We start from the raw sequence: 18,925 nt of genomic DNA, 5'->3' as shown, positions 1-18,925 counted from the left end.
CATTCTCGCCCGTCACTACTTGATATCTGCTGGTCCTGCCACCCCCCCTATTCCCGTTGACTCCGTATCGTCAGCCCTCCCTCCTCTCCTCACAATCACTACCACCGGAGAGCACCCACCTCCCCCGTCTTATCTTTCTCTCTTTTGCCCTTTACGCTCGCTCCCTCCTTCCCTTCTCCCTCCCACCCCGTCTCCTTATACACTCATCTCCGTCTCCCAACTCTCCAACATTGTCTCTCGTTCTTCTCACTCGACACCAAGCAACGCTATCTTTCCGCGAATGTGTTGAAGTCTTAGGAGGTCAGTCTGGGCTTGTTATAACCGACGTGCGACAATCAAGCTTGGTGGCCCGCGCAAATCACTTGATGATATAGCCGCTATCGAGCGCGGCACGCCATGAGCACTCAAGATTCAGCAGATGACGGAATCATAAGTCCGCACAGTGTTTCTGACGAGATGGCAACGGCGCATAATCGGTCTTGCATAGCCAAGAATGCAGTTCCTTCCATCTCTAGCACACATTCGAGATCGCTTTCCTCAACCAAGCCTGGCCCTCCGATCCCAGCAAACCTTCTGCCTGCGGCGCCTGAATCCCCCCCTACTCCAGCTCCGAGTCCGACCCCTCATCAAAGATCACCGACTTGGCAGACGACCGTAGAAGAGGATGAAGATGTTTTGTTGAATACTCAGATGCACTTCGCCTCTTTAACCAACGCCAAGAAGCAAAAATTCCTCGAAGGACTTCTCGGTCTATGTGATCCTCAACAGCTCAGCTTTGTCTGGAGTTTCGTTGTTCCTCGATTAAGGAAAGACCCCTTCCAGGTCTTCCCGAACGAACTATGTTTGCGGGTATGTGGCCATCTTCCCGAGCTCTTGTTTAGCCGCCGTGACCCTGCTGACCCGTGTACCTCAATTTCATTAGGTTCTCTCGTTTATCGATGATCCGAAGACGCTAGCAAGAGCATCACAAGTTTCGAAAAGATGGCGCGAACTATTAAACGATGACATCACCTGGATGAACCTGTGCGAGAAGCATTCATATGCCTACCAACGACCTTCAGATGACGATCGAGACATTGTGGACCCTGTTGACGGCCAGCCTCTCCATGCTGTATCTACCACTCATTCGCTGAACGCGTTGCAGAGCACGTCCACGGTGTCCGGCCTCCAATCTCGGGACGGCTTTCCGGGACTCCCACGTTCCTTATCTGGAGACTGGCTCTCCTCATCGAGCTACTCGTCCCGGAGACGGCGGGTCCGACCCGTATCTTACAGATCGCATTTCAAACAGAGATACATGGTTGAATCGGCTTGGAATAAAGGCGGGCGCTGCACGCAAAGACATATGAGCCCTGATCAGGGAGTGGTTACGAGCCTCCACTTGACTTCGAAATATATCGTGGTTGCGCTCGACAATGCCAAGATTCATGTGTATGATACCAATGGAGACAACCAGAAAACCCTTCAAGGCCATGTAATGGGCGTCTGGGCTATGGTCCCATGGGATGATATTCTTGTAAGTGGTGGGTGCGATCGAGAAGTCCGGGTGTGGAACATGGCCACAGGGTAAGCCGACCACAAAGCAAGTTCCGAGCAGATCATGGATTATTTCAATACTAATGGTTTGTTTGCACTAGGGCTGCAATATACCTATTGCGTGGCCACACGTCCACAGTGCGCTGTTTGAAAATGTCTGACAAGAACACGGCTATTTCCGGCTCACGAGACACGACCCTGCGGATCTGGGATCTCTCCACAGGCACTTGCAAGAATGTTCTGGTCGGGCACCAGGCAAGTGTTCGTTGCCTAGCCATACATGGCGATCTTGTCGTTTCCGGCAGCTACGATACCACGGCACGAATCTGGAGCATATCTGAGGGACGGTGCCTGAGGACTTTGTCAGGTCATTTTAGCCAGATATATGCGGTCGCCTTTGATGGCAAGCGCATCGCAACAGGTAGTCTGGATACTACCGTACGCATGTGGGACCCTGAAACTGGACAATGTAATGGCATCTTGCAGGGCCACACGTCTCTGGTTGGACAATTACAGATGCGTGGCGATACGCTGGTTACTGGAGGCTCCGACGGCGCAATCCGGATATGGTCGCTGGTTACGAATACACCCATTCATCGGCTGGCAGCGCATGACAATAGTGTGACAAGCCTGCAGTTTGACAGCTCTCGTATCGTTAGCGGTGGCAGTGACGGACGTGTCAAAATCTGGAGCTTGGAGACTGGTCAACTACTGCGGGAACTGTCTACCCCGGCCGAGGCTGTCTGGAGAGTAGCCTTTGAGGCGGAGAAAGCAGTCATTATGGCGAATAGGTCAGGGCGGACGGTCATGGAGGTAAGCGCCCCCTTTGTTACTCCGAACTGGTAAGAACAGAATCTAATGGCATTCGTAGGTATGGAATTTCTCGGCGCCACCCGAAGATAGCGGGGACGAAGCCGCAATCGAAAGCACTGCCAGCACGCCAGGGCCTTTCATGAGCCCAGTTGAAAATCGACACCGAGAACGCTTTTCTGACCCCCCTCCCACGCTGCCCATAAGCAGTGATAACGATCAGTCAATGGTGGATGCTCCCTTGTCTTGATGGCAAGATGAGCCGTACAATCGATATTATGAGGACGCCTTATTCTCCAACCTTCAATGATCTCAAGCGCCGTCGCCTCTGTCCCTTGATGTTGGCTCCAGTGGAATGTAGGCAGCATGACTGATTTTGGAACAGGGCCGATTGTGCCTGGTTCTTCTTCCATATATGCATTTTGGGTGTTGGGTAGGACATTTTGTTTGAATTGTGACTTTTCTCTTCTTCAAGCCCGCTGGAAACGTGGTGTGGAGTTAAATAACTGGCAGTTGGGGTTATTCTTGTGCTGCTGGAGTATCAGAGAGGAATAACCCCAGGGGTGTTCCATGCTTTCTATATGTGCTTTGTGTGTTAGTTATCATACGAGGGTTAGACGATACCTCTCTTGGGAAGATGTATTCAGATCTACAGAACATTTAATCCTATGTGCCAGTGTTGTGGATCCATCGTAAGTGTAATGTCTTGGTTTTGTCTCAGTTGAGAGAGTACAGTACGGAGTACTTGATCCATTTGTCAAAGTTGATGTGGTCACCTGACTCACTCTACTAGTTAGAGGCAGGGATCCTTTGAGCAGAAGGCTGCGACCCCTCCACAACATCATCATCATTGGCGCTAGTCACACCTCTTTCGTCTGCGCAACAAGTATAGGCTATGATTCTGGCCGAAACTGCGGGCTGCATGGCTGGACGACCCTCAATCCTTCCACTTCCATGCACCATCGACGTATGAAGCCTGCCAGTTGTACCCTGCTGTTCACATGGGCCCTGCCCCTCAAAACTAGTCGATTATGGTATACGGGGGCAAACCTAGTACAGGTTGCTACCTGTGTCGCAAACGGAAGATAAAGGTAGGACGACAGCCAGCAAATCCACCCGATGTCCACTCATATTGGTGGTATAAGCTATCTGGTGGCTAGTCTTAATCATTACCTGGTTGGATGCGATTGTAGCTAAGCAGCTCCTAGTGTGACGAGGCGCATCCTGGATGCCGCAACTGCGCTGTCTACGGAGAATCATGCCCGGGGTACCGACCAGACACGATCTTCAAGATCGAGACGGGCCAGGTCAAAGGAAGTAGGAAGGGCAACAAGCCTTGTCCCGCCCATGGTGTTCGAGAGAGAGTTCCCGATGGTACCCAACGCATGTCTTCTCTGTCCATATATCAGAACCCTGAGTCGCCATGGGAGGAACGGGCGGTATGCTTGTTCTTTGACCAATATACTGCTTGTGACAAGCCTGAAGGTGGCAGTCACCTGGGATTTATCCCGAGGTTGTATGCGGGCTGTCATCGAGGGCCAGGCGCCGTGGAGCCAGCGTCTTCGTGTCTGCGTCTCGCGGTTGACGCTGCAGCCTTGCTCACCTTGGGTAATCAGGTCAAGGCGCCCTCGCTGGTCACACAAGCGAGACACCGGGTTGCTCTGGCGGCGCAAAGACTGCGTCAGGCGTTGGACTCGCCGGTCCAACGGGTCAAGGACGATACCTTTGCAGCCGTGGTCATTCTCGCACTCTTTGAAGATATCTCAGGCGAGCGGAATGGGCTTGCGAGCTCCCACACTGTGGGCTTTGAAGCCCTTATGAAGCTGAGGGGCGAGAGTCTACTCAACGAGCAGGGGTTAGATATGTTTAAGTTTGCATATGTTCACACGGTAGGCTTACATACACCCCGTGCATCTACCCTTCCAATCAGTGGTTTTCAGACTCCAGGGGCCATGCTGACCACTGTACGATTTGCAGCGCATTGAAGCTTTACTTTTGCGGCAGAAGCCACGCTTCAGTACTCATGATCTCGTCATGCGTCTCGATCCTGCCGATCCTTTACAACGGCTGATAATGGTGGTGAACGAGCTTGATCCAATGTCCCTCGAGAATCCCTTGACTTCAGACACCACCGATCCTGGAGTCATCACCACCCTTGCCTCCAGGATAGAGATTTATAGGGCCCTGGACTCCGAATTGGCGGAGTGGAGTCGAAGCCTGCCGACCAGCTGGCTCCCCTACGCTTGCCGATCGCATACCGGCGAGGATGTCTTGACCTACCAAGGGCAATTCTCGGCGTCGATCTGGTCCTACTATCATGCCCTTCGCATATTGCTGCAGGTAACGATCCTCGAATTCGTCCAGACGTTGACCTCGCTTGTGCCTTCGAGCGGCATCCAGCGAGAAGCCGTCCGACAGGAAGCCGAGGGATCACGGTTGATCCGAAGCTTAATCGGCGATACGTGCCGTGCGATCCCGTTCTCGTTCGGGGCGATCGATCAGCTGGGCAACCCATTGGCTTCGCAGGGGGCATCGCAGATTCGGGCCTTCGACGTCTACCATATGATGTGGCCTCTGTGGTATATCTTGACGTGCGGACATGCGACGCCAGCCCAGGCCCAGCAGATCCGGCGGGCGCTGGCGGAAAAGGGTTCCGAGGTCGGGATCAAGTTGGCCCTTGTACTTGCTGGTGAGGGGGCTCAAGGCATGATGCCTTTGATGTTGGGATCTTTTGCGCCGAGTAGTGGGCCGCGCCTTGCTCTGGAGTATTCGTGAAGGACTGATGGTCAATCCTTCCAATTGGATTTACTAGAATTGTAGGGATGAAGTTTTGTATACTTCTTCTGCCAGAGTGGCTGCTGGATGTACAAATAGCTTGTGATGTATTAACTCTCCTCTCAGATCAAGGTGTATCAATGATTATATCCAACTATATCTTGAGCATACAACTTCTCAGACCCTGAGTGGATAGATACTGTATGTACGTAGTAGACGAGGGGAATGTTGCCCTTCCGGCAAGCCACGGATAACTCTGTTATCTCAACTGTAGCGACTGACGTCATGACCATAGATCCCGCAACCACGCAGACATTGGGTGAAGTGAACAACCAACGAAGAGCCGAAGAAGAATGGGCTATGGAAATCTGGCAAGTCAATTCGATGTCAATTCAGGGACTAACAACTAAACTATCACTCGGCTGCTCGGATGGTTCCAGCGCACAGGATAAGCCGTCGCCATGCCGGTTTAGCCGATTTGGTTACAGCAGTCAGTCAATGCAATCAGTGCCTGATTCGACTGACTTCACTGCTGGCTGCACTGACGACATGTTACCCTCCGCAGTCCAGGTATCTATCTTTCGGGGCCGGTTCTGGCCCGCATGAGCTTATAAGTCAGCTACTCCTCCTCCTAACTAAGGGAATTGTTCTCCAAATTTGATACCCTTCTTCGATTGCTGCTTGTTTCTCTTTCCCCTCCCCCTCTCTGGAGTTGGTTTGGTGCTTTTGTAGATAAACGAACGTTTATCACTAACTCACGTTGCTCACCTCGATCACTCACTCACCTACCTTTCTCATAAACCGCACACAATCATGTCAATGGCTACGCAAGACCGCAAACTTCCCTTTGGGAAGATTGAGCCCAATTCGGCCAAGTATTTCGCTAGCTGTACGCTGGGTGGCATTATCGGTAGGTTTCCTCCATCCTCGGCTTAATCCTCGCAAGGAAGCTAACCTATTCGTCTGCTCTGTAGCTTGTGGTGAGTAATTCCATCCCAATCAAACCGTATCCGAATCGCCTCTTCAAGGGCATTCTGGAGGAGAACACATCTTGACACAATTACTACTACAGGCCCAACCCACACCGCCGTGACTCCGCTCGACCTGGTCAAATGTCGCCGCCAGGTCGACCCGAAGATCTACACCTCCAACCTCTCGGCATGGCGCTCGATCATGGCCAAGGAAGGCGTGCGCGGGGTCTTCTTCGGCTGGACGCCGACCTTCCTGGGCTACTCGCTGCAGGGCGCCGGCAAGTACGGCTTCTACGAGTACTTCAAGTACCTGTACGGCGACCGGCTCTTCCCCAACACCAACCGCACCGTCGTCTACCTGGGCGCCAGCGCCTCGGCCGAGTTCTTCGCGGACATGATGCTGTGCCCGATGGAGGCGATCAAGGTGCGCATGCAGACCACCCTGCCGCCGTTCGCGCACAGCCTGCGCGAGGGCTGGGGCAAGATCACCGCCCAGGAGGGCATGGCCGGCCTGTACAAGGGCCTGTATCCGCTGTGGGCGCGACAGATCCCCTACACGATGACCAAGTTCGCCACCTTCGAGGAGACCGTCAGCATGCTCTACAAGACGATCGGCAAGCCCAAGGAGCAGTGCTCCGGGCTGCAGCAGACCGGGGTCAGTTTCCTGGGTGGGTACATCGCGGGCATCTTCTGCGCGATCGTCAGTCATCCCGCGGATGTGATGGTCAGTAAGCTGAATGCGGATCGGAAAGGTAAGCTCTTGTTTGCCCCATCTCTGAGATTATGGGCCATTGCTGTGGGTCGTGAATTCTCAGGGCTAACGTGGTATAACTCTATAGCTGGTGAGGGCGCGATGACGGCCGTGTCGCGCATCTATAGCAACATCGGATTCTCCGGCTTGTGGAACGGCTTGCCGGTCAGAATTGTCATGCTCGGTACTTTGACTGGATTCCAGTGGTTGATGTGAGTATCCTCCTTTGTTGGTTTCGGAGCTTAAGGGCTGACGCTGGATGCAGTTATGATTCATTCAAGGTGTTCTGTGGATTGCCGACGACTGGTGGACATTGATGGAGTTAGTCGTAATGTATTCTGATGAATAGAGTTGATTTGTTTGTATGTAGTTTCATCATAGTTAGGAGTTCGGTGGATAATGGAATATCGTTTGACAAAGGAGTGGTTCTGCGATAGGAATGAATGAATGTACAGGTGAAATAGTAGTCCGTAGATAGTCAACGTTGACCGCTCTGGACTGTCGGCCGGCAGAATTACCGCGGCGATCTCAACTTCCTCTTCCTTTCGCTTCGTCCTCAGCTCTCGACCTCGTCCATTGCCAGCTCTATTCCATCTTCTTTTCCGTGGAATCTCTCGCTCGGATCGGCTTTGTGTGGTACTGCAAAAATCAGCGCTCCTCACTTCATTGGCCCACCATCCTCAGCAACACACGTTAATTGTTTCGCGCCATCAGGGCAGAGAGATCGAAGCCATCGGATTCGCATTGCCAGGAACACATTCAGCGGCTTCCGGAGCCCCTTGACCAGACTTTGTCAATCTTCTTGACTGTTACCTCCGACTAAAGCGACACCGTCTCCAGCAGCTTCATTATCCAATTCCACAATCACCGAAATTTATCAGCGATCCAGTCTCCGACATCCACTCTCCCGTACAGCCTACAGAAGCATCTCCGTCCCGACAACCACCCGCAATCAACCTCTCTCGTCATCACCTCCCAAATCACCTCCCAGCCGCTTCCTTCAGTCACTTCACCATGGAAGACACGACGTCCACCACAATCCGGCCCTCAGCGGCCACCACCAACCCTCCCAGCGTCGAGAACGCCTACAAGCGCAAATGCCTTGCCCTGAAGAAGCGCCTCAACGAGATCGAGGAAGAGAACGAACAGATGCGCGTCCGCAACCGGCGCGGCTGGCAGTACATCCAGAAGATGCGCCTGGAGTCGTGCATCTTGCTGGAGCGCCTGGCCAAGGTCACCGGCATGACCGAGGAGGCGTCCTCGCAGGCAGGGGCCGCCGCCAACCCGGAACTCCGGGCCCGCGCCGTCGCGCTGATGAGCAACGCCTCGGCGTTGAATGGGCTGACCGCATCGTCGGAGGGTAAGAATGGGACCGCTGGCGGCGGTGGCGGCGGCGCGTATCTGGATGATGAGACGGAGGGGAGTTCAGATGAGCAGCCTCCTACTGTGAGTTTTATCCTTTTTTCTTTTTCCTCTTTTGGGGCGATGGCTTCACTTTGACGGGCTGCCGTGCAAAGAAGACTCGATGCTGGGTCAGCGTGTGCGCCAACAGGACAATTGACTGTATCCGCTTTGTAATAGCCCCAAGAACGACCTCTCCGCGTCAAACGATCCCGAAAATCCAACCTCCCCGACGGCGTCGGCGCCGACGATGAAGGCAGCACCGCCGCCGCCGGAGCTGCCAGTAACAACGCGGCCGACAACGGCGACAACAACACCGATAACAACGGCACCCTGCCCCGGCTGGCCCCCGCCCCGTCCCAGGACGATCTGAGCTCCACGTTTCGGCTTGGGGCCGGCCAGCACCCAGAATCCGATGAGCGCGGCACGAGTCAGAATCCGGAATCCGGCTCGAGGACCCGTCGAGCCTCTAACGCTGCCGCCGCTGCCGCGGATGACGATGATGACGACGCCGCAGCTGAGGGAGAGGAGAATGAGAACGAGGCTGGTGACGCATCAGTGGAACCCTCCTCGACGCCGATGGATGTGGATGTCAAGGAACCGAAGGAGGAGAGCTAGGGACACGCTATGCGACTTCTTCTTCCACTCAAATTAATCTTCACAATTTTCCTATCTTTCTGGGTCTCGAGTATCTCCATCTCCCCACCTCCCCTTTTCTCTGATTGTATAAACAAGGGCTACGGAGCGGGAGACAAATCTCAAAACAAACTTCAAAAGACCATCATCCATGGCTTATATCTTCTTCTCTTCTTGACTAACTGGTGACCTGAAAACTGTTTTTATTTGCTTTGTGGGTGTTAGACTTGCGCGAAACCATGATTTTGGAATTGGGGAAACTGGAGCTTTTTTTTTCGTGTTGGGTTGTTTTACCTTCTGTGTCGGATGCTTAACCTCTAACCTATTTTGCCTATCCACCTACTTACCTTATCCGCTTCTTGCCTCGAGATAATCCTCTTTCTTCCTTTGTGGGGGGTGCATACTTCTCTTGTCTCACCGTTTGCTGGACGTGTGCCATAATTTAGAGACCGGGTGGATTGATCCACCACAAGCGCCTGAAGTAACCATCTGGTCTCGGATTGGATTCGAGTGTAAACTGACAACGGTCATGTGATTATTTTGTTTTACAAATGTAAGGTTGACAGAGGAGTACGTATGGGCTCGGGCAGCTGGCGAGTTTTTGTGCTGCTGGGAATAGCTCCAGATAAGTTACACTACATTACACTCTACTACACTATACTCAATGCCCGCGGGCGAGAGGCCTCCACCCTACCTACTACACCTCCAAACTAGAAGGCACTCATTATTGTGGTGCAGTGAGCTGAGCACAACATCAACTCCAACAGTGGGCCCATCCCATCCCCACAAGAACAACAACACACAATACAGGGTACAGTCACCATCCCGACTCACCAACATTCTACTAGACAACAAGGGTCAATCAATTCACTTTGATTTTCGCAAACAATAGACACAACACACAAAACACAGCTAAAGCAAGGAACGCTAGTTAAAGGCCCCGGGCTATGCATAGAAAACATAATTTCCGATATGATGCAAGAACTTTGACTGACTCCCCTCCCCGTAGTAAGGAAGAACAAGCTCAAAGAAATCAGGATTACAACACATGTCCCAAATCGTATCCCCCCTCTTCGCGAAACCCCTGTAGCGCCTGAAGCAAGACACACCAATAAAGAAAAAGTCCGCCTGGAACGGTTAAAAAAATGCCGGTCATGAAGTCCCTCGGGATCCCAATGAGATGAGAGCGAAGCAATAAGCAATCAGGAAAATCTTGGTTATTGAAACAATGAAGATCTCCCAGTAGAAAAAAAGGAAGCCCTGTTCCTGACGCCGGAGGAAGATTAGAAAAACAGAAAACACGCTTTATTCCACGCCGGCGTAGAGGTCGACTAGAATATTAATGGCCGCGACGAGGATTTCGGCGGCGATGAGAACGATAACTGGAAAAAAGGAATTGAGTTAGAGAGGTATACAGCCGCAGAACCAAGAGAGGGAGACGTACCGATCCATTCGAGATACTCACCATGGCGGTGAGTTAATTGATCCTTCAGAACGGCAAGCAGATCCGCAATGACGTCTAACCGCTCCGTCAAGAGACTCACTCGCTGGTCCATCTCAAGGTAACTCCGTACGGCCTGGTACACAGGCTCCAGTTGGGGCTCTGCCCACATCAGTTCCGGACTGTCGAGGACGGAGCCTTGAAGGTGGATGTTGATTCGCAGGATGAAGAGCTCTCCGACCTGCATGTTGATCTGGCGCCGAGTGAGATTCACGCTGCCGGTCTGGGCGATCTGGGCCGGGAGTGGTGCGGTGTTGGAGATCGTCTCGGAGACGAGATCTTCGAACAGGGATGTCTTGACGGACTGGGCGAGAGCATGGGAGATGGCGAGCTTGATCATGTAATTCCGCGGGTCACGGAGGGAGATGAAATCGTTGTAGATCCGGGCTTGGTATTCGCGCGCATAATAGAAGTTGAAGTTCTCGACCTGCGTGTCTTCGGGACTCAGAATGGAGGTTGCGAATTTGGAGATATCGGATAAAAATCGTGACTCGTGCGCGGGCGACATGCCCCAAATAACCACGGTGCCGTAGTCGAAGAGGAACACCTCCGGGGTGTGGACTTTGGTGTCGAAGTCAGGGGCAGCTTCTATTTGGGATGCCGATGCGGTGGAATCGACCACGGCGCTCTCATGGTCATCATGTTGATGGTGCGATTCCGAATCTCTCAGGTCGATGAGATCTTCCCGCCGGGTGTTGGTGTTGTCTTGCACTTCCACAACACTATCTGAGTACCGGCGTTCTCCGGCAGGACGTATCGGGGGTTGGGATTGCGGCGAATGCAACCCGTTGCTGGGAAGATTCCATGTGCCTCGCTGCTTTGCTTCATAGTCGTAGTCATATGGCGAGTATACGCACTCATCGTAGAGCTTCGGGTTGGCTCCGCGGGTCTTTGCGCGGGACTTGAGAAACCGCACCACCCCCTCCAGACGATACGAATTGGCCGTGCAGTAGGCTGTGACGCGGGGCAGTCGCTCTCGATCCGCCTTTCCCAGACTTGCAGCGTGACTGCGGGCGGTCGGTTCTTTGATGCGGGCGATCTGCGAGTAGACATCGGATGGAAAGTCGCCGTCGGCGAGTTCTTCTTCGGTCACGGGATCGGGCAGTAATTTAAGCTTCTGTGCATTCTTTGTCGTTCGCTGCGGTCCGACCTTGGGGGCTGTCGCGAACGGGGCACCGGCGGTGCTGTAAGGTGCTCCATGGCTATTGCGGCGGCGGAGCTTGCTATTTAAGGCGGACAAGCCGGTCGGTCGGGGTGGGCCAGCGCTCTGAGAATTGGATGCAGGGTAAGAACCAGAATGAAGCGGTCTGAAGGTCGGGTCTGCGGCGGTAGTATCGTGATATGTGCTGACAGTGGCCAATGGGTTGAATGTCACCGTTCGAGAGGCTCGGTTTCCTCGCGGTGACGTATTGGTGGAGGAAGGCGGCTGATGTTGGGGGAGGAGGGGGGAAGACTCTGTGATGGAAACCATGGTGGGTAATTGAGGAGGAAATTCAGAATGCTGCACAGAGCAGATTCTGTTGAATTGAGCAACAATCGGGGGGCAGGCACGTCACCGAGGATGGTGGGGAGGCCGTTGTGAAGGGAAAGAAAAGAGAAAATGAAGTCTGAGGACGGGATGGGATGGCAGTAACTTAGCTCCAACTGGAAGTCCACCGGGCAAGCTTCCTCCTTTCCTTTCTTTGCCTTTCCTTCCTCCTGCTCCGCACGTGCGCCCGCCCAGCACTGCCATTTCTTCCCCTCAGCTTCGACACCTCGCTTCGCCAACGCAGTCCTGTCGATTCTTGAGTAAAAAGACTAGTAATTGGAGGTCTGCAGTCAACGGTCATATGTTCGCGTCTTGTCAAAAGCAATTATACCCTGCAATGAAGCGAAAAGAAAAGAAAAGAAAAGAAAAAGAAAGCATACATTACGAGGTGGGGTTCGGGCAGCTTCGTCGAGCTTGACCTGCAGATCGGGACTGCGCATATCGTGGATGATTGAGCATTTCTTATGTGGCATCATTCAAACCCTCCGTAGACTCTGTCTTGCATGAAGATCCGAAAGCCTCGACTCAATATGGACTATGCGAAGAAACATAAAGCGCCCGGAAGTCATCGCTGGCGACCCGAGCTCAAGCCAACATGTAGACAGAAAATAGATACAGGATATACTTTTGATTTCATTAAAAAATCCCTACTACGAGACGGAGTTAAGCGCGCCAAAGACCTGCTATTTGCGCACAAACCCCGAGGAACCGCCAGCCGTTCTTCTTATCCCGTTGACCTTGGCCGTACTGCGAGAGGCACTCAACCAGGCTTGTCTCGCGTTCTGGCTGCTCTTCGAGGACTTGGGTGGAAGTGCAGTCTTCGACTTCTTCCGTGATACATCTCCATCCAGCACACGGATCGTGACGTCGCCCATCTGCAAATCCTTCGGGGCCTTCTCCTTCTTGTCCAGGAACCTCAATTTGGTGGGCTTGGGTTGCACAATCTCCATCTCTTCGGCGGGAGGGGTCGGTGGGCGAACGTCGGGGGCGGCATTCAGGATATCGTCCGGGAGGAGAGCGGGGAGCGCAGACCTCCGGGCACTTTCTGTCGTGGTACCCTGAAGGGTCTCGGTGCTTTCTGATAGCTGATCCTCGGCCTCTCGTTTCTTGTTGGCCGACTTCGCCTGGAGCTTGCGCAGATCGTCGAGTTGTTTTCTCTTGTCTCGTTTCAATTGCTCCTCTCTGTGCCATAGTCAGTGATGAGTTCCAAGTGTCATCGAGAACACACGAAAGAAGATACGAACATTTGCTTAGCCCTCTCCTGTCTCTTCGCCTCCATCCGAATCTTGGACAGTTGCGCGGAGTTATCAACAGCCTCAGGAGCCTCGTCATCACTGCTATCCTCCTCCTCATCCGCATCCACGCCCTGCGGCGTCTCCGCAACTTCCTCCTCCATCTCAGGCACTTCCGGCTCTTCGCTATCGAATCGGAAATGCTTCTTTTTGGCGGCCGGGGGAGCAGCAACAGCAACTGGCGTCTCCTCCTGAACCTCACTATCACTATCCTCCTCCACCATCTTCGCCTTCTTATTGCTAGTAGTCGTCGTCGCTGTCGTCGTCGTAGCCATCTCGTCGTCCTCCAATTCCTGCACGTCCTCTAGGCTGCTGCTGCCCCGCTTTCGCCGTTTGCCGTTATTCTGCGTCTTGTAGGAGGTGGTGGTGTTTGGCTCGGATTTGCGCTTTCCGTTGATCGCCGTTTTTTCAATCGAGCTTGCCCCAACTTCAGGCTCCGCGGACTGCTCGGCGGTAAATTTCCGCCGTCTAGTGGCTGTGACCATCTTCTTCGGCGTAATAACGGCGGCGCTAGTAACGCTGTCCGGGGCGAAATTTTTGGGAAGTGTGCTTTTTCCGTTGGAGTCCGTCGATCGATTGAATAGCCCCTTTGCTGCGGTCATAAACTGCGCAAACATTTAAAGGTTGAGATAAAGAAAAAAGAAAATTTCCCCGGACCTTCTCTCCCAGTTGTTTTGCATGGAGAAATGTTATTGCGTGTTGCGCAAACCCTCTTTTCCGGAGCGTAAAAAGAAGCATTCGAAAATTGTAGCGGCGACTGTGTTTATCCGGGGCGAAAGTGGATCGAGAAGTACTGTAAATGTGGGTCCCGCTTCTGGTTTACTGTACGGGCGAGTATATCAACGAGTATAAGCAAGGATAATTACAACAGGAACTACACATAGATCAAATAGTTTCCAGTTGTTTTCGATATGTCAAATTTCATTTGAAGCTGATATAATATTCACTTTTCGGGTATCCTGGACAACTGTGAACCTTGCAATGCATGAGCTGTGAAACTCGTGAGACAATTCCACAGAACATGCACACCATCGAGAACGCCAAACCATGCTGTGTATGTGTATAGTATCAGTAGTATGCGCATCAGAAACTCCCCCAAAAACTCCCTCTTGACCATGAAAACCCAAGCAGACCACCCTCGCAACGAGAACCACAAGACAACGCAGCTGGGCAAATCTTCACCGAGCACCCACCATCTGCTTCCGCTCCAACAGCTCCTCCTTCGCAGCCAGAAAGTCATCCTCGCCGATATCACTCGCCTCATCCCAGAACCGGCCGTGCTCGTCGCCATCATCCCCGCTGACCGTCCACATACTCTCCCGCAGCCGCTTGTTGCGCTCGCGGTCCTCCTCAATGCGCTGCTCGATCTGCCGCTTGTCCACCCTGCCGCGCGAGCCCCGCGGCGTCGCACCCTTGGCCCGCGCCGCCCCTGCCGCCGTCGCCGCATCATCACCCTCCGCGCCTCCTTCCTCCTCCCCCTCCAGATCCAAATGGGCCGGGTGCGTCTCGCGCTCCTTCAGGAAGGCATCGATCTCCGCCACCGTCGCCGCGGAGAGGATCTCCTTGGTCTGCAGCCCGTTCAGGACGCGGCGGACGTGCTTGACGTTCGCGGCCCCGGAGCCGTCGGGCGGCGCGACGGCGTCGACAATCCGGATGATGTCGCGCTGGATCATGCGGACATAGGGCGCATGGTCTTCCCGCGTGGCCATCTCGCAGAAATGCTCGACAAAATACATGATGTTTGCTCGGTTGTTCATGTTGTTCTAGATGTTTGCGAAAAGAGTCAGATTTTGTGTGGCAGACAGAGCAGACGAAAAGAGTGAGGCGCGGGGGCGCAAGGCCTGACGTACTCGCTCTAATTGTTCGAGAATGCACGAGTGAAGATCCTCATCCATGTCGCGGTACTTGAGCGCATAGTGCGCGGCTTTCTGGGAGGAGGTGACCGAGGCATTGAGGTGTTGCAGCTGCGCCGTGAAGCGCATCCGCACTTCGAAGGGATCGACCATCATGGTTGCGGATGGGTGGAGGCCCAGATACCTCTGACCGGGAGTGGTGGTTGTGGGAGATTGAAGATGGAAGAAAGGGAGTTTGTTGCTCGGGTTGGCTCGTGTATGAAGCACGTAAATTCAAGCTTGGACGCCAGATTAATTGATAACGCGGGTGGTGAGCGGGGACGATGTTCGGCATCTGCCGCTTGCCACCGCCCCGTCAATGCTGCCCTTTTTCACACCGCTTTTGGGTCCTACTGAACTATATATATCACCCGTTTCTGGAGTTCAACAGGTGGCTCATAAGTGACTGGAGGATTGATCTGACTGTGAAGATACAGGAATCCTGGAATAAACCAATTTTTTAGTAGTATTGGAAGATTTAGTGCATCTGGGGTATAAAATCTTGAGCCTTAGAGGCAAAGCATGTTCACTAGAGTTAGTGAATGCCTCTAAGCGGCAGGCGAGGCAGAGGACCACACCAATCATGAAAAAGTCTAAGATTACAGCAACATGTGCAGAGAAGTATTCAAAAAATAGATGGATACTTAAGCCTGGCTCCGTCCATAAAGCGAAGTCACATATCATGTAAATCATTGCGCCCGGTGTTTTCCTGCGTCATTTTACAGAGATTGCCGCCGCTCAATGGAGCTGGCAAGACTTGTGCCGTCATCATCACCAAGTAAGCCAACTTCCTCCGCGGCACTTGGCTGAGCGAAAGTTCGCTCAAGTAGGGTTTCGTCCTTGTGGGAGCTTGACCCGCTGACTATCGACCAAACATCCTTCTTGGTGAGCAGGCCCTGCAGGACACCCCTGTCGGCAAATAGAACGTACCGCAGACCGAGTCGTTGGAACATTCGTAGAACAATGAGAAAGGTGGTGTTGCTGTTGAGCGTGATCGGCGTTTGGTCCATCCACGGCCTCAGATCCAGGGTCTCGCTTGGGTCTGCGAATGGTTGGTGCGTAAAGAACACCTGCGCCGTGCTGGATAATTCAGTATCGGAAGGTGACGCTGCGTACTTCAGCGCGTAGGAAAGCTCGTTGCGTGAGATGTAGCCCAGAAGAACGGGATTCGACATGTCTGTAACAACCGGATATCCACGGTAGGACGTGGTCAGGAGAAGATTGCGGAGGGTGTCGATCGTATGCCCAACGGCAGTGATGACTGTCAGGTCATCAATGGACGTCATTACTTTTTGAGCAGACACATCGGGTGGAGCGGTGTCATCGCGATGATCAAGGAACGGATATTCCTTGAGTTGAATCCAAGACTCGTAGATACCACGCTTCCCGAAGATATCACCACACCATTTGGACAGCATGACTGCAATCATGATGGGAATGACGTAGGTTAGAGCACCTGTGAGTTCGAACATGATGACCACAATCGACACGGTCATTCTGGTGGCGCCGCCGAGGGCTGAAGCTGCTCCAATGATAGCATATATCCCTGGAGTCACGCACTGTACATCCGGCTCGCAACTGCCAAACAGGAAGAACTTAGGGAAAGCTTGCTGCCACATCCGAAAGACGATGCCGAGAGCCCGACCATAGAGAGCGCCAATGGCAATCGAGGGAAGGATTATGCCAGCAGGGATGTCCAACCCAAAGGTAATCGATGCGAGGAAAAAGCCAAGAATAGCAGCTCCCAGCAGAAGAGCAACCGTACTAGCCGATACCGCACCGACCTTACAGAAGCCGAACGGATCTTCAGTCCCGGTGCTACATTCCGCAAATAGAGAATGCACGAGCTCCGAGTTCTGAGCTTTCATGAAAAGATTTGGAAAGTTGATCAATGAGCTCAGAAGAGCTACAGCGGATACCTCCAGAATCGGTCGGGGGACACGTAGGGAACGCCGCCAATTGGCTACCTTCATGTTCAGTCGGATGAAAAAGGCTCCATAAAGACCTCCGACGATACCAAGTATGACGAATGGGATAATTTCAAAGCGGTGCCACCCATGCGTGTACTTGACTTGGTAGAGAACTATATTGCCGGTGCGGAATGGGTCGAGCGCATGCAAGGTCACAGAGGCAACCATGGCACATACGAAGCTCTGCCACATAGTCTTGTCGGGAAAGTAATAGCTTAGTTGCTATCCAGTCAAAGTTAGCCCGGCTCCTTACCAGAGAATTGTTGACCCACCTCCAAGCTAAATAGAACACCTCCGATGGGCGCTCCGAAGGCCACAGAAATCCCGGCAGCGGCGGCAGCGGAAAGGACCTCTCGTTTCCGCGCTACACGATTAGCATATATTGACTAATGGTCTCATGATGTAAGTACCTTCGTTGTGGTTGAGACTATGAAATGGCTTCATTATCAAACTCGCACAGCAACACGCGACATGGACAAGAGGTCCCTCTTTGCCAAGCCACATACCAGATGCGACAGCCAAGCACTGCTCTAAATCAGCAAGGGTTCTAGATTGTAGGTTCAATATATACCTACCAAGCCTAAAGATTTGATAGCGAGGGTCCAAGGCCCCATGAAGTGTCTAATGACAAAACCGCCAAGAACGGTCTTGATCTCGGGGATACCACTGTGCTTAGCATATATGGCGTATGTCCTGACTAGGACACATGCGCAGACGGCGAAGAACATCTGTGACTTGCGTTAGCATCTCACCGCAAGGTCTAGCAACAAGGGTCAGTACAGAGTAGAGAATATAAAAAACATATTCAACGGCATAGCCGCCACCGCGTGAACTGACTCCTAGGGCTTTTCTCCAAGGCGTCCAATCCAAACAATTATTAATGTCTGGCCAGCAAGCCACGTTAGTCTCATTGGTTTGAGCGTCTACCGAATAGAACCGACTCACCATCATGCCCCCAGCAGCAGAAGCTCCGGTTCAGATAGAACCTACCTCCTCCTGCCCCGTTCCTACAATAGCCAGTTTTGAGATCGGCTAGCCAGTCACTTGAGACATCGATGCAGGCGGCGATGATGCCAACCAGAATTCCCGTCGCGATCAACACAATCCAAACATTGCTTGCATCCAGTATTTTGCGCGCATATCCAACAAGTCCCTGTCCATTTGCGTAGAGTAGTCGTTTTCTTTGTCGCTCTTTTGTGTATTCAAAAATCCAATCGATCGCCGTAAGGTCGTCATATCCTACCCGTCTACCTGGCCCCTCCACATACCAATCCAGAAAGCCCGAATCCTTGTGGTTCACATTTCCGTTGCTGTTCGAAACGTCGCGCGACGATAGTGAGTGGCCGTTTGGGGGCTGTCTGTCGCGATTCGGAGAGCCGAAGCCGGTGTCTCTTGTCGATTCACTAGGGAAAAGGCGCGAGAGGCTGAACCTGGATCGCTGTTTCTGTTTTCGTTTGAAGGATATTCTACATGGTCATGATATTAGCTCAAATCAGCGGAGCAGATAGTTTCTAGGACTTACGGTTCGCGTAAGCCTCCGCTTAAAGAAGCACGGGAGCTCTGTGGGTAGGTGTCGCTATTCGGCGGTTCGCTCTGAGGGCTTGGATCATCGCTATATGACTGCGAAGGAGATGCCTGAGCCTCTATAACTGACCCAGCATGTGGTAAAGACATTGCGATTCATAAAGTCTAAAGTATTGTAGCTGCGATCTCAGTTCGCATTGCAACGAGCCATGCTGTAAGGTTGGCGATTTCCCCTGCGATATCCGTGCTCCGATTAGTTCCCGATAAGTGTTTCTATTGTCGGACTTCTGATCTCACCTCCGTGGCTGGGGCGAGGGCGGTAAGAGCCGTCAGAGTGG

The 18,925-nt window shown here is 52.8% G+C and overlaps 8 protein-coding genes across 8 annotated transcripts; 4 read left to right on the top strand and 4 right to left on the bottom strand.

Annotated features, from left to right (window-relative positions):
- Positions 1-396: 396 nt before the first annotated feature.
- Positions 397-2,596, top strand: BO66DRAFT_331195 (F-box/WD repeat-containing protein; the record flags this gene model as incomplete). Its single annotated transcript, XM_025644081.1, has 4 exons — positions 397-849; positions 923-1,566; positions 1,638-2,349; positions 2,408-2,596. 4 exons carry the CDS (start codon positions 397-399, stop codon positions 2,594-2,596), a joined length of 1,998 nt encoding a protein of 665 aa, XP_025500468.1.
- Positions 2,597-3,184: 588 nt separating this feature from the next.
- Positions 3,185-5,276, top strand: BO66DRAFT_394558 (putative C6 transcription factor). The gene is made up of 3 exons (XM_025648016.1): positions 3,185-3,437; positions 3,555-4,235; positions 4,324-5,276. Exons 1-3 carry the CDS (start codon positions 3,378-3,380, stop codon positions 5,119-5,121), a joined length of 1,539 nt encoding a protein of 512 aa, XP_025500467.1. The 5' UTR covers positions 3,185-3,377; the 3' UTR covers positions 5,122-5,276.
- Positions 5,277-5,466: 190 nt separating this feature from the next.
- BO66DRAFT_381197 (putative mitochondrial phosphate transporter Pic2) lies at positions 5,467-7,160 on the top strand (the record flags this gene model as incomplete). Its single annotated transcript, XM_025645943.1, has 5 exons — positions 5,467-6,031; positions 6,096-6,101; positions 6,194-6,844; positions 6,932-7,055; positions 7,109-7,160. Exons 1-5 carry the CDS (start codon positions 5,935-5,937, stop codon positions 7,158-7,160), a joined length of 930 nt encoding a protein of 309 aa, XP_025500466.1. The 5' UTR covers positions 5,467-5,934.
- A 218-nt stretch (positions 7,161-7,378) lies between these two features.
- On the top strand, positions 7,379-9,180 carry BO66DRAFT_381194 (uncharacterized protein). Its single transcript, XM_025645942.1, has 3 exons — positions 7,379-8,289; positions 8,425-8,704; positions 8,771-9,180. The coding sequence occupies exons 1-3, from the start codon at positions 7,858-7,860 to the stop codon at positions 8,860-8,862; spliced, it is 804 nt and encodes a 267-aa protein (XP_025500465.1). The 5' UTR covers positions 7,379-7,857; the 3' UTR covers positions 8,863-9,180.
- A 575-nt stretch (positions 9,181-9,755) lies between these two features.
- Positions 9,756-11,990, bottom strand: BO66DRAFT_394556 (YagE family protein). The gene is made up of 2 exons (XM_025648015.1): positions 10,325-11,990; positions 9,756-10,262 (listed from the first exon to the last, which is right to left on the bottom strand). Exons 1-2 carry the CDS (start codon positions 11,850-11,852, stop codon positions 10,186-10,188), a joined length of 1,605 nt encoding a protein of 534 aa, XP_025500464.1. The 5' UTR covers positions 11,853-11,990; the 3' UTR covers positions 9,756-10,185.
- A 415-nt stretch (positions 11,991-12,405) lies between these two features.
- BO66DRAFT_381188 (uncharacterized protein) lies at positions 12,406-13,897 on the bottom strand. The gene is made up of 2 exons (XM_025645941.1): positions 13,154-13,897; positions 12,406-13,091 (listed from the first exon to the last, which is right to left on the bottom strand). The coding sequence occupies exons 1-2, from the start codon at positions 13,816-13,818 to the stop codon at positions 12,593-12,595; spliced, it is 1,164 nt and encodes a 387-aa protein (XP_025500463.1). The 5' UTR covers positions 13,819-13,897; the 3' UTR covers positions 12,406-12,592.
- Positions 13,898-14,132: 235 nt separating this feature from the next.
- Positions 14,133-15,319, bottom strand: BO66DRAFT_381185 (CTD kinase subunit gamma). The gene is made up of 2 exons (XM_025645940.1): positions 15,052-15,319; positions 14,133-14,964 (listed from the first exon to the last, which is right to left on the bottom strand). Exons 1-2 carry the CDS (start codon positions 15,208-15,210, stop codon positions 14,380-14,382), a joined length of 744 nt encoding a protein of 247 aa, XP_025500462.1. The 5' UTR covers positions 15,211-15,319; the 3' UTR covers positions 14,133-14,379.
- A 261-nt stretch (positions 15,320-15,580) lies between these two features.
- BO66DRAFT_422779 (chloride channel protein) lies at positions 15,581-18,834 on the bottom strand. Its single transcript, XM_025650072.1, has 7 exons — positions 18,586-18,834; positions 18,009-18,529; positions 17,844-17,947; positions 17,639-17,791; positions 17,474-17,588; positions 17,336-17,427; positions 15,581-17,285 (listed from the first exon to the last, which is right to left on the bottom strand). Exons 1-7 carry the CDS (start codon positions 18,735-18,737, stop codon positions 15,813-15,815), a joined length of 2,610 nt encoding a protein of 869 aa, XP_025500461.1. The 5' UTR covers positions 18,738-18,834; the 3' UTR covers positions 15,581-15,812.
- Positions 18,835-18,925: the final 91 nt, after the last annotated feature.

This window comes from Aspergillus aculeatinus, assembly GCF_003184765.1.
Source record: "Aspergillus aculeatinus CBS 121060 unplaced genomic scaffold BO66scaffold_49, whole genome shotgun sequence".
Lineage (NCBI taxonomy): Eukaryota > Fungi > Ascomycota > Eurotiomycetes > Eurotiales > Aspergillaceae > Aspergillus > Aspergillus aculeatinus.
The sequence above is the reverse complement of the archived record's forward strand: the minus strand, read 5'-3'. Positions and strand labels throughout refer to the sequence as shown.